This window comes from Prosopis cineraria, unplaced genomic scaffold, assembly GCF_029017545.1.
Source record: "Prosopis cineraria cultivar Desert tree isolate PC_DT_omini unplaced genomic scaffold, ASM2901754v1 PC8, whole genome shotgun sequence".
NCBI lineage: Eukaryota > Viridiplantae > Streptophyta > Magnoliopsida > Fabales > Fabaceae > Prosopis > Prosopis cineraria.
Window position 1 is genome coordinate 5,756,984 of NW_026555339.1, and position 13,179 is coordinate 5,770,162.

A 13,179-nucleotide genomic window follows, 5' to 3' on the forward strand; every position below is an offset into this window, starting at 1 on the left:
TATTATTGTAGATTTATAAAAAAATATATTATGATTAAAAAATTTAAAAAATTATTTTTTAAAAAAAAACATGCTAGCCCGTGGGCCAATCCATTTTAGTCTATTAATTTTGGGGTTGAGTTAGCCCAGCCTATTTTAAAAAATGGGCCATTTTTTTGGTAGGTTAACTCTCGGGCTTCAACTCATTTTTCTGACTCTCAGATTTGATAAGTTAAACAGGTTAGCCCACAAATTCAACCTATTTTTTTGACTCCACCTACAAAACACATTCTTAGCCTAAAAATTGCCTTTCTATAGAGGTCTCTTTCCCTCCCTCTCCATTTTCCTAAAAAGTGGCCCTGTCCTACCAAACGTCACTTAAGAGCAACTTCATATAATTGTTATTTAAGACTGTTTCATATAAGATCACATGCAATAACTGCTTGTTTACAAGTTCAAAACCCTAGATTTTGACATTACTACAATACTACTTTCTAAGGTTCCAAACACACACTGTGTAACAAATTAGAGCTAATTTATCTCCATGGTTTCAATGTTTACATGCAAATTGAATTGTCATGTCATGCGCCTAAAATCAAGGGAGACTTATGATGAAATCCATTGGCTTAAGTTCATTTGTTACTGGACCTTATAGTAATTAATTGTCTTGTATGAAACTTGTATGTAATTTTTAATTTGATACATAGAATGGAAAAGAATAGAAGATAAAATAGAATGAAAAATGATATTTTGGTACTTTAAGAAAGGAATAAAGAGAGACATACTATAATAGACGTTGTAAAAGAGATTGCCTGCACATCCATGATCCACTTTTCTTTAGACATTCCAAAACTTTAGTTCCAAAGCAATTTCTGGTTCCGTCAAAAATGTGAGATTAAGGTTGTGATTTGGTCAAGCTCGTCGTTAGCTTTCCTGTCCAACACATTCATATTAGAGTAATATTTTTCACAGTAAGGGCAGTTTTACGCTTTGTCAGGGGGATGAGTGGTTGGCTAAAATGTGGAATTGATTCAGCCGGTGCCTGAGAAATGGGTGCAATTGAGATAAGTGCTCTTAAACTTTATTACATTTGTATTTTCTTCATCAATCAATGACATATAGATAGTGCGTTCATAAGATAAATGGATTTTTACATTTAAGCTATAAACAATTACAGAAGATAAAAAAAAAACTCAAACAAGGAACAATGCTCATTGATGTAGCCATGCATTTCCATTTCTATACATCAAAATTGCAGCGAACAACTGCTGAAGGAACATTCAATATCTCTTGGCTACCTTCTCTGGAAATTTAATTTCCCTATGCAATAGGCAAACAGAGATGCATAAACAATTGGGAAAGCGATAAGAACCACAGCCACAATGTTCAACCGATCATGATGGAACCCATAATAGTCTCTCAGAAAGGCCCCAACTGGTTTTGGCTTCCCAAATATGAGTATCGTCTTGTCTATGTCCCCATATTGTGAAGTCAGGAGGCCATTTAGAGACCAAGATGTGGGGCAAAGCCAATAACACCAAACCCACCATTTAGGAATTTGCTGCACACAAAAACAAAGCCACAATAAGGCTAATTCATGTAACAGTCAGGCATCATCAAATACATTTCTAGTTACTAGTAACTAGGTTCTGGACATTTGAAAGATTTTGAAGAACTTTCCAGATTCTTGAGGATATATGAAATGCATATGAAAGTTGTTTGATTTCAAACTTTTTATGTTGAAACATATGGTCCTTCAAATGGAATGGAATCTAGAAATTCTTCATCAAATGTTAGTCAGTAATTTGGTGGGTGTAGAAATTTCTTTTTGGGAGAAATCAGAAAAAAGTTGACAAAAAACTGCTAACCCAAAGGCTTTTTGTTGAGTTTCAGGTCAATTTTCGCATGAGCAAAATTCATGAAATTCCTTCAGTTTAGATGCATTCATTGGTCCACAAAGATAAATCTTACTGGATTTGCATGAAATCACTTCAGAAGTATGTATATGCTCAGGAATCATGCGAGTGTGTGCTCTCATTTGCCACATCTCAATACACATACCGCAGTATGATACTTAAGAAACAGGTTCTAATTCTTGTTGTATAGGAGACTAATAATTAGAAGAACTATGTTTTTTCAGAGATCTGGGTGGCATTACCGGTCCTGGCATGAGGAATCCAGAGAAAAGATTGAATATGGTGTAGACTGCAGCTGCTAGTATGGAAGCTAAATCGAGATTCAAGCTCAACGAAACTATCAACATTCCAAGATATACGAAGTACAAAAATGTACAGAATGTGGTGTAGAAGTACCAAAAGACCTTCTCAACCGACCAATAGTAACCTATCATTGGATACGTGATAGCCACATACACAATAGCTTGCGCTAAGATATATGGTATCTCAATGGTCACCTGCAACAACAGGCAATTTTCATGCACTGGATTTTTTAATCCAATAATTATCAATTGAACTTATTGAACTAATTCCAAACCTGTGCAAATGAGTAGGCCATGGAAGAATACATTCCAGCAAATTTTTCACGGTACAAGACAGTGCGCTCAGTTACCACATATGGTAAAATGGATGCACAATTATTTATGCCCAAGAATATGACAGCAATATACATTGATCCCAGTACGTTGAACAAATCCTGCTCATTGTTTCTTTAAACAGAAAAAATACGTGTCAACAATTATGCCATTACAACTTGGAACCTATACTAATAGTTTGAACCCAAAACTAAGAAATGCTGTCTCCAACATACAAAACAAGAGTTCATGGAAGTTATAAAAGTGATAGTAAGGCATAGCATTCATTGAACACATTGAAGTTTTTAATTGTTTCAGTACTGATTATACTGGGACAGATCTTTTTTTGTTTCAAGAACTTATTGAAGAAATTAGCCAGGGGAACTTTTGATTAAATGCTGCTATACAATCTGGAGTTTGAGATTGGATTGGAATACTGCCAAGACAAGTGAAGGATGATTTTGAGATGTCACATGCGAAAAAAATTATATAGCCAAATGTATGAAAGAAGACTTACATTTCCTTCCCTTTCTGCCAAAATACTGCCCCAAATATTACTGCTGCTACAACCATGAACATAAAACGTGTCAAGTTGTATTCAGGACTTCTCCAATAGGACAAGTGTTGCTTCCATAGACATGCTGTAAACTGCCCCAGGTTGTTTTGTGGAAAACGAGTCGAGAATTGCAAGTCCTTTGAACCCGGGGATGGTTCACTTAACTCTTGTACCAATTCAAGGGTGTTCCTATACATATAAACATAAATGTCAGGCCATGTTCTTTCACTCGTTAACTTGAACCAATATCGACAAAACCATTAAAATAAAATTATTTGATGACTTTAGTTTTCGGCCAATCACGCTCACCAGTAAAGAGGTGACTCCTTATAGACTTTTGCAAAGTCTACTTTAAGTTCTGCTTCTACAGATGCAGAGGTAGCTTCTAGCATCCAGGTTGCAGGATTATAATTGTCTTTGATCTTTGGCACTCCTGGTATAGCCTGATGGAATAAAGTTATTCAAGAGAAAATTTAATAGCTTAATTGAAAGGATGAAAGACAAAGGTTCTAAATAATAATTCATTATTTTTTCTTCATTAAGTTTTCATGTTGACGCTTTATCAACATCACTATTCTTCTGTATATTGCATGGACCGTTGATTTTAACTTGCACAAGAATATGAAATCACTCGATCCATAACCTCTGACTCATTTTTTTAATTTTTCCTTTCTACACCACTACTTTAATTTTGGTGAAAATTGAACTTAATTGCAATCCACTATCATTGTGGGAATCAATCAGTCATTCACATCTCTAACTTATACCAGAAAGAGAAATTAGAAAAGCAGGATGATTAATGAACCGTTTAGAAGCATGATTGGTGCTTGGAGCATACCTGAAAGTATTCAATCAGTCTGCTTGACTGGTGACCAAGTTTTCCACTATAGATAATCTGTCCTCCTGATTTCATTAGAATCAACTGCCACAAAAAAATAACTAACTCAGTTGCTGAACTTCACTTTACCATTGACCTGGCTTGATAGATAATAGCATCTATTTGAAACTAGTGAAGCCATGAAAAAGTAAAATTTTGCTTCCTTCTGCTTCCTGTGGTTGTGGATCAGGATTCTTTTGCCTACCTCATCAAAAGTCTCAAATATGTCAATGCTTGGTTGGTGTATGGTGCAAACTGTGGTCCTGCCTGTGGCAACCACATTCTTCACTGCACGCATAACTATGGCAGCTGCTCGGGCATCCAAACCTGATGTTGGTTCATCCATAAAGATTATTGATGGATTGGAAACAAGCTCCACTGCAATGGTAAGTCTTTTACGCTGTTCAGTTGATAAGCCACTTTGGCCAGCTATGCCAACTAAACAATCCTTTATATCATCCAGTTCAATTGTTTCAATGACTTCTCCTACAAATTTCTGCTCAGAGGATATTCAGATAAACAAAGTGCATCAGCTATCTAAGTCAGACAAGTTATGGTGACTATGACAGCAGTTTCTTACCCCTTTTGTGACTGAATCAATCTCCATTGGTAATCGCAACCATGCTGAGTATTTCACAGATTCTTCAACTGTTATGTAAGGGGAGTGTACGTCAATCTGCTCACAGTAACCTGAAACTCTTGCAAACGTCTTCTGCACTTTGGGGTATCCTCCAATTCTTATATCTCCTTCAATGATACCTCCAGTTTTTCTCCCTGAAAGGACATCCATAAGAGTCGTTTTCCCTGCTCCACTAACTCCCATAAGTGCTGTGAGAACTCCTGGCCTAAATGCTCCAGTGATATCACGGAGTAACTGAAGTTTTTTCTCATTGGACCCATGCCTTTTCATTTCCTGCTTAGAAGTACAAAGAAATTTTTTCATTGAAGAGACTGTCAAGAATATATTAAATCATGAAAACAATTACATTAGAAAACTTATTAACTGGAGGGGTGTCGACAAAATACTGGACATCCTTGAATACTATTGTCAGCGGCTGAAATGGCAGGACCATTTTTCCTATTTGACCAATCATGCACAAAAAAAAAAAAAAAAATCAATAATAACTTCAATGTGAAAGCCAATCCTTGATATAATTTATCATGTAATAGCTGTGTCACCTGTGTTTTGTGTTTCCTTTGAGGTCTTGCTGATGTCCACTGTAACTGATCTATTTTCTAGTTCCATGCTCTTGCCATCTTCTCCTCCTAGCAGTTGAGAGGCCTTTGCTTTGGAAACAAGAGCTCGAGACATCCTTGGAGCTGTATATGATTTCCATCAAGTAGGCACATTGTGAAACAAACACACACACATATGTACATATACATTGGCTTGTTATTTTAAATGAATTAGATTGGACTTACATTTTAAGTAACTTAATGCTAAGATAAATCCAAAATCAAAAAGTACTGTGAAACCGAGCAATGCCCCAATTGATAGCCAGTAGAAGTTTGCATTGAAGTCTAAACCATGACTAGTTAAAACCTTCTCCCCTATGGGGACGCCTCCCTCTTTAATCTGCAAATGATAAATAAACTAAATGACTACGATATGACTTAATATCAAGCCACAAAAATTATCTTGCAGTTGCAGATACCTTCTGCCAGCGGGGAGCGAGAAATTCATTTATTGTTAATCCAATTTCTCCATATGTCATGGGAGAGAGCCAAAAACCCCACCTCAACCACGATGGTAATGAAGCTGAAATGAATAAACTCCATTGTTAGGATTTTCTGTTGTTGTTGTTGTTGTTGTTGTTGGATAAAGGCTTGTTGTTGTTGTTGTTAGCATTTTCTGCAACTTTATTGGAAAAGAAATTACAAGTGAACTTACGTCTGGGAAGAATGAAGCCTCCAAACAAAAACATCAGTACTAGGAACAAGGAACCGACTGTTGTAGCTGCAACATCAGTTTGGAAAACTGAGGCAAGGAAACGGCATAAGGATGTTGATGATAAATGCAGAGTGAAAAGCAGAAGAAACTGGCGGAAGAACCTGAATGCAAAAGTTAGAAAAGATTCAGAAAAGCTTATAAAATTTTGGAAACAAATGTGTAATTTGTACATAGGATTAGACAAATTCATTGCCTTTCTACTTCAGGGCTGTAGCCTATAACATAATAAGTTACTGAAGTCCAGACAATTGAATCAATAACTGAAAATGGAATCTTTAGAATCGAAGCTGGAAGACAGTAAGCCCATGCTGGATATAGATAGAATTCCTTCTGCTTGTAAACAACAGGAAGTCTAGTAATAGTCAAGATCAGCTCAGCAACTCCATTAGTCATGAGGCGGACAAGTGTATAGTACAACGAGCCCAGTAAAAAGTTTGCACTCTTTATATCTACATTCAACTGAGTGCGTATAAACACTGTCATCGTTATGATTGCTGTGATTGTGAGCTGGAAAAAAAGAAAAAGGAAACAAGTAAGATTGTAGTGTTTGATGATTAAAGCATTTCAAGTCCTTTTTGAGTTAGAAGCAGATGTTAACCTGTGCAGTCTTGAATACATAGATAAAAGAGTTTCGTTTCATGAGAAGTATCTCCCTCCTCATACAAGCTTGGAACAATTCCCATTTGCCCAAGGAGTACTTGCTAAATGATAAAGCATTTTTATGGGATTGAGATTTATCATATGGCTTTGAGAGCTCATCATTCAAACTTTGTCCCCAATAACTTGCTTTGAAAATTTGAGAGAATTGACCTACTGAAACATAGTTGTAAGGAGTGTCTGTACGATACCAGTATTGCCCTTGATCCTTCTTAGAGGTTACCTGTACATAATTGAAAATTTTGATTAGTGAGGCTATGTGGCTGAATTAAATAACAAGGAAATTCAATTTTCTTTTTCAGTCCTACTTCCTGGAGAAAGTCCGCTACTCCTTTCCTTTCAGGACACTTGAAACCACATTCCTCAAAAAATTGGAGCGCTTGACTGCATGGACCATGATATACAATCTTCCCCTCAGCTATCAGTATAAGATCATCAAATAATTCAAAGGTTTCAGGAGCTGGCTGAAGAAGTGAAACCACTGCAGTTCCATCTGTGATGTGCACCAACTGCTGGAGACAGGTAATTATTTGAAAAGTTGTGGAGCTGTCCAAGCCAGTTGATATTTCATCCATAAACAGAGTTTTTATGGGACCAACAATCATCTCTCCTGCAATATTATATGGAAAAATTACTTTCAAACTCAATAAACAAAAAAAATTATCTGTATGATGAACATGTTTATTTCAGCCTGGGCAAAAGGTCTCAGTAGCTCTTCATTTTTCAATGTCTAGTAAAGAGGAGGCACTTCTATTATATTTTTCAGTTATGACTGAAACTTATTGATTGAATAAACGTTAATATCTGAATCTTGAATTTTTTGAATTGAAGCAGAAGCACACAACAAAGTTTATTTGTGAATTTCTACATACCTGTTGTAAGCCTTTTCTTCTGTCCACCTGAAATGCCCCTATCTAATGCATCACCAACTGTTGTGTCTGCGCAGATATCAAGACCAAGAATCTACAAGGTCAAAATAATAGGAAGATCTTAATTGAGACACTTAATGATTTCGTTCTGCAATTTTTCTGTGCTTGGAAGAGGATGTACCTTCAAAACATAATCAGTTTGTAGATTTTCTTTTTGTCCTTCAACTGATATTGCCTGCACACGTTTCATTGATTTCTTTGTCAACTTTCTTTTGCATTATAACGTGTTTGTTTACCTTATTAATAGTACCTTCATATAGGCATCAATATCTGGGTCAGGGATGATTCCTGCATCTTTCTCTTTTGTTGTCACTTCAGCCACTATATCTGCATGACAAATTATATATGTAAAGATCAGCTGATACTTTACTATCTAACAAATTATTTGACATAGGCCTGAATATTAACAAATAAGAAACCATACCAGCTCTGTCGCCAACCCCCTGGCATTGGGCTGAAAAGTCAATTGTTTCCCTCACTGTCATCTCAGGGATGTGCAGGTCATACTGGCTTATATATGATGATGTTTTTTGAGGAACAAATTCATCTAGCATGTGACCATTGTAAGATATTTCTCCAGTCACCTGAAGAGAAGCAAAAGCTGAAAAATGTCAGAGGGATTACAGGACGTGTAAATGCAAGAAAAAATTATGCTTTACACAAGTCTTTGAAAGACTCGTAAATTTCCACTCATGGATGAAGAAGCATCAAAAGCGGCGCTAGTCAGATCATCCTCTATTGGTTTAAGCTATGCTTAAACATATTGACTTCGAAATTTAGTGATTCTGAACATAAGTGACTTGAACTGTTAGATAGTCCAGAATTTAACTCCGTTAAAGTCATTTTTTGTTTAAGATACAAACCTTGAGAGATTGCTCAAGTTTTCCAGCCAGTGCCAATAGCAAGGTCGTTTTCCCGCTGCCTGGTGGGCCAAGGAGAAGGGTAAGCCTGCACTCAGAACCATCTTTGATCAGTTGGTGATCCAGTCACTCGTGTTGAAGTTTACTCTTCTAATTGATTCTTCAATGTTTTCCTTCATAGCATATGGGATGAAACCAGCTTACACACAAGCATTATCGTCTTTCCTATTGACTTAAACCTAGTACCTCATCCAAATGGAAAGCCATCGTAACAAAAGTTTTCCTAAACATTTTAAGCGTCTAGATATGAAAGTGCACTGCAACATATCCATGCGATTGAGGAAAGATTCAATAATATAAGCATAATCATCATCATATCAATTCTAATAATTAAAAGAACCATATTGCCATAAACAAAAGTCATATTCAGTTATTAACTAACCTTGATGGCTTTATGATGCCACTTACATCCTTAAGAATGCTTATGTTGGTTCCTTGAGAAGTACAAGGTACTGCCTTCCTAAAACCCTGTTCATGTGATAAACTTAGTTGATTTTTGCACGTAGAAAAACAATTTTTTTTTGTAAAGTTATCTTCGTTGAAAAATACATGTAGTTTAATCTTACCCGTTTTTGCATGATAATGGCCTGCTTATTTCAATTAATAAGTTGTTCAAGGAGAAAGCATACTTACTGAAAAGAAGCTAACAATAGTGTTCCACAGTGTAGGGAGTGGCTTCCCCTTTACAACCTCACATTCTGCTTCTACATGAAGGTTCTTATACCTGACCTCCACAGTAGGAATCTTCACATTCACTCTAGAAACAAAACTTACTTGTCAATTCCTTTTCTTTCAGGGAAAAAACGCAGATCTTAATAAAAGGGAACTCGCAGATAAATGAAATGGGATAAAAAGGAAAGAAGGAAAGATTTTAGACTCCATAATAGAATAGTAGAAAGAGTGACTATTGTCAGAACTAGAAAAACCAAGGCTTTATCAATCAACATGAAAACATGTCAAGAGCTATTTCAACACAGAATTAGCTTAAATATGAAGAGTTTTGAATCGTATGCTCAATCAAAAAGTAACTCTACTCTATTTTCAGCATAGTAAGAACAACAGTAGGCACCTCTCTATCCTTTCCCTTAGTTTCTGCAGCAACTGGAGATTATCATTCTCAATGTGCTTTATGAGTTTGTCAATCAACAAACGCCTATCAAGTGCTCCAAGTTTAGTAACATCAACGACCCTTTTACTATCTGACCTCAATTGTCTTCTACTCTCCGATTTTAAATTGATGTTGCTGCTGCTGCTGCTTTGACCATCATCATCTTCAATCACATCAATAAACGAAGTTCTAATCCTTTTGAAAGTGGGAAGCTTTTCTATGGCAGCCCACTTCGACAGAATCTCCCTATCTTGCTCCAAAACAGAGTCTGCATCTCTGTCAAAGCTCAAAGTCAAAGGAGAGTGCTGGGTTCTTCCTCTTGGAGTTAACTCCATCAGAATTTATCAACCAGGTCTTTCTTCAAACACCTAGCCGACACTCTTGAAACGCCCAAGTCTGAAGCTATTCACACACACGATTCCGAGCAGAGATTTTCTGGAACTTGATTCTCTTATAGATCACGAAGCGGAGTGCGAATAGAAAGAACCTGCAAGCTCCACCTCTATCATTGAGAGAACTCCCTGAGTTTCTCCCTGTGTGAGTGTGAAGTGGCACAATGGGTTTTGCTTTTTAATGGGGAAGGAAACTTGAAAGAATCAAATAATATTGTGTTGACTGTCAAATGTTCATTTAGTTGCCATGATAAGAACTGTTTTTGTTGCTTTGTACAAAAGGGTAGTTGGAATGGAGCTACGTTTAATTTATTGTTGCTACCAACTTTTGCATTAAAAAGAATCATATGGCTTCTTTATTTGTTTTCTTGATATAATGTACTCATAATGATATAACTTCTTTATTGGTTGATCCGGCTCAAAGTCTCTGTGATTATTTTATTCCCTAAATCAAGTGCTTTTCTTCATACCGTCATGCTTGAGATCCGGATCGGTTTGGACTTTGAACAACCTTAATCAATCACCCAAAAATTCAGAGGTCGCCTCAAAATGTAATTTTCATGCATTTTTATATTTGAAAAGAAAATAACAATAATAAATTACTTATGGTTACCTCGATATCTTCTAAACTTCAATTTGAATGCAAGTTTTAAGAGAAAGAAATCACATTAGGCTACTCAAAAGAATATAATTGTAATTTGAATTGCTCAAATAGCCAGTAATGATCCGATTCAAGATTGTAATAAATAAATTTAAGCCCGTAACGGTTTACATAATATATAATCAGAAATTTTGAGTGGTAGCTAAACCAATCAATTGCTTTCGGTTTCGTTATCCTTGACGTAGCTGGAAATGTCGCCGCCGCCAAGGGTTGAGAAAAATGATAAAAATGTAAAATACATGTTCAAACAAAAATGAGTGGATTGTTAATTATTATGTCTTTGAGTGATAATCAGTTATATGCAAGCACGTTTAATTAAAAAAATAATTATATAATTTTAAATTATAAAAAATTTCAAGTATCATGCTTGTATAAAAAAATCCCTTTCCTTTTTAAAAGTACGTAGACGAGAGGTATTCAGTATTTTTTTTTTGCCACTTTTTTTTTAATCATATGTCATATATATTACTTTTTTTTTCTATATTGTCTTTATTCAATGTTATTAGCATACGTTTTTTAAGTTTGACTTTTCAATTTTTTTTGAAATGATAAAGTTAAAAATAGACCATGTATTCTAAAAGGGAGAATATCAATTGAGGACGGCATAAACTATTTAATATCATATAAGAATTTGGACAGATTAAATATTTGTTAAAATTTAATTAATATTTACTTATTAAAAATCCTTGTCTTACGCCAAATTATTTTTCAGGTCCTTCGCGATATTCCCCCATACTAAAACTCGTACGGAGATCTTTGCTTTTAATGGCAAGGCACCAAAAGATACGATCGAAAGTCTCTCGGCTCTGATAGTCTGATTTGGATGTTCAGTGCATTGGGAGGAAAGTAAAATATGAACATTTTTCAATTGTATTTTAAATTTAACATGGGTTTTAATTTTTTTTTCCCCCACTTCTAATGTGTTTCTCTTCGAGGAATCTGAAATAGATATAATTTTCAACTATCATTTCTTTCCCCCAAAAAAAAAATAATGATTATAGTTAAAAATAAATAACAAAATTTAAATTAAAGCAAAGCAAGGTAAAAATTTGATACATAGTATGTCTCCATCGAGAATGCAGAGAAACTGTACTCTCTTGGCTCTCTAAGTTAGACTATGCAATAAAAAAACAAAATTAAATTGAATAACGGCAGACATTTGCGACTAAGGAAGAGCCTTTTTTACATTACTTATCTTTTTATTTATTTATTTTTCTCACGTTGCTAACTGCAATTGGAATCCACACAGCTTTAGCCGCAGCAGTAGCTATAATAATTAAGCTGAATTTTTTAATCTAATCACATTTCATGATATGTGATTTTACTTTTTGATTTTGATTAATTTAAGCATTTTAGCCTTTGGGAAAAAAGGAATGCTTCGCTTTCAACCAAAAAAAAAAAAAAACTAATTGTTAGGAAGAAAAGTTCATTTGATATTATATTATTTGTAGGGCCCAATAATTATTCATCAGCCATGGGGACATTCAAGGTCCACCCGGTGGCTGGCTGAGTGGGGATAATAAATATATAGTATTAAAATAAAAAAATAAAAAAAAAACACGTGTTCCTTTCGTCCAAAGTTATGATTCATCATACACATGAAGTTGAGCCTTGAGGATTTTGCTGTGTGTTTGTACTATAAAAAAAAAAAAGATGAATAGAGCATATTTTCTTATCTTATCCTGTCTAAAAAATTGATATATTTAGTGTTAATTAGATTTTGGGGATTTAGTTAAATTCCCTGTGATATCTCTTCCATTTTAAGAATTTCAAACTTGATCCTTTTTTTTATTTTTCATATCAATAAAAATTAACATGAACTGTGTTAGTAAAAATAAAATTATCATTTCAAGTTGTTTGAAAAATTAAGAGAGAGGTTGCTTTGAATTTTAATTCAGTTTTAATCCAGAGATTAGATTAATTGCTACAAGAATTTTTTCATTTATGTAATTACTTGCTATGATTTTTTAATTGTGAATATTTTGACACTGGAAAGAAATTATGAAGAGTTTTATCATTCAAGAGATTAAACCTTTTATCATCAAATGTACTTTTATTTTTTTAATTTAATTATATCTATATTCAACCCATAAAATTTTATAATTATTTTTAATCGTAAACGAGGTTGACTTGTTTAAAAAAACTGACGTAAAACATAAACAAAGTTGAATGCACAACATTTTTTTTTTTGGGTCGAACAACAACATTTCAAACCATAGCATTGAAAATTTTTCTGTTTTACTAATTTGTGGAGAGAAAAACCAGTAAAATACCAATTTTCATTTTCAAAGTGGACAAAAATGGGAAAAGATCTTTAAATTGACTGAATCAATTTTTTGTTTTTTGTTTTTATGCATTTGAATCTGATTAATCTCACTTTCAAAGTTTTCGTATCATATTTTCCTTCAGAGCTTTTCCGGGTCATAAAGCAGAGTCAATGGGGTACACAAGTCCATAACTAAATTCCCAATTTTCTAATGCTTTATTCTGAATGAGTGCTTTCGTTGAAGATTCTTTTTTTTTTAATCCCCTCTCTCTGTTTTGTTTTTACATTATTTTTCCTGTGGCTTTGTTCACTGTTCATAATCAACTTTATCACCTAACTTTCCATTAATACTG

The 13,179-nt window shown here is 34.6% G+C and overlaps 1 protein-coding gene across 1 annotated transcript; it reads right to left on the reverse strand.

The window, feature by feature from the left end:
* Nucleotides 1-1,038: 1,038 nt before the first annotated feature.
* LOC129317964 (pleiotropic drug resistance protein 3-like) lies at nucleotides 1,039-10,119 on the reverse strand. The gene is made up of 24 exons (XM_054962418.1): nucleotides 9,469-10,119; nucleotides 9,033-9,156; nucleotides 8,782-8,867; nucleotides 8,343-8,427; nucleotides 7,904-8,063; nucleotides 7,730-7,806; nucleotides 7,601-7,654; nucleotides 7,423-7,513; nucleotides 6,859-7,160; nucleotides 6,492-6,773; nucleotides 6,087-6,400; nucleotides 5,834-5,994; nucleotides 5,598-5,701; nucleotides 5,365-5,518; nucleotides 5,122-5,262; nucleotides 4,947-5,020; nucleotides 4,523-4,855; nucleotides 4,148-4,438; nucleotides 3,904-3,987; nucleotides 3,375-3,508; nucleotides 3,027-3,254; nucleotides 2,473-2,644; nucleotides 2,138-2,392; nucleotides 1,039-1,540 (listed from the first exon to the last, which is right to left on the reverse strand). The coding sequence occupies exons 1-24, from the start codon at nucleotides 9,840-9,842 to the stop codon at nucleotides 1,274-1,276; spliced, it is 4,347 nt and encodes a 1,448-aa protein (XP_054818393.1). The 5' UTR covers nucleotides 9,843-10,119; the 3' UTR covers nucleotides 1,039-1,273.
* Between the last annotated feature and the right edge of the window lie 3,060 nt (nucleotides 10,120-13,179).

What these genes read in the sequence shown, in the direction of transcription:
- LOC129317964 (XM_054962418.1), bottom strand. Translation starts at nt 9,842, where the DNA reads ATGGAGTTAACTCCAAGAGGAAGAACCCAGCACTCTCCTTTGACTTTG. An exon ending in CTATTGTTAGCTTCTTTTCA is followed by an intron (nt 8,868 to 9,032) that starts GTAAGTATGCTT and finishes TCACATGAACAG; the next exon opens with GGTTTTAGGAAGGCAGTACC. An exon ending in GGGGGTTGGCGACAGAGCTG is followed by an intron (nt 7,807 to 7,903) that starts GTATGGTTTCTT and finishes TTTGTCATGCAG; the next exon opens with ATATAGTGGCTGAAGTGACA.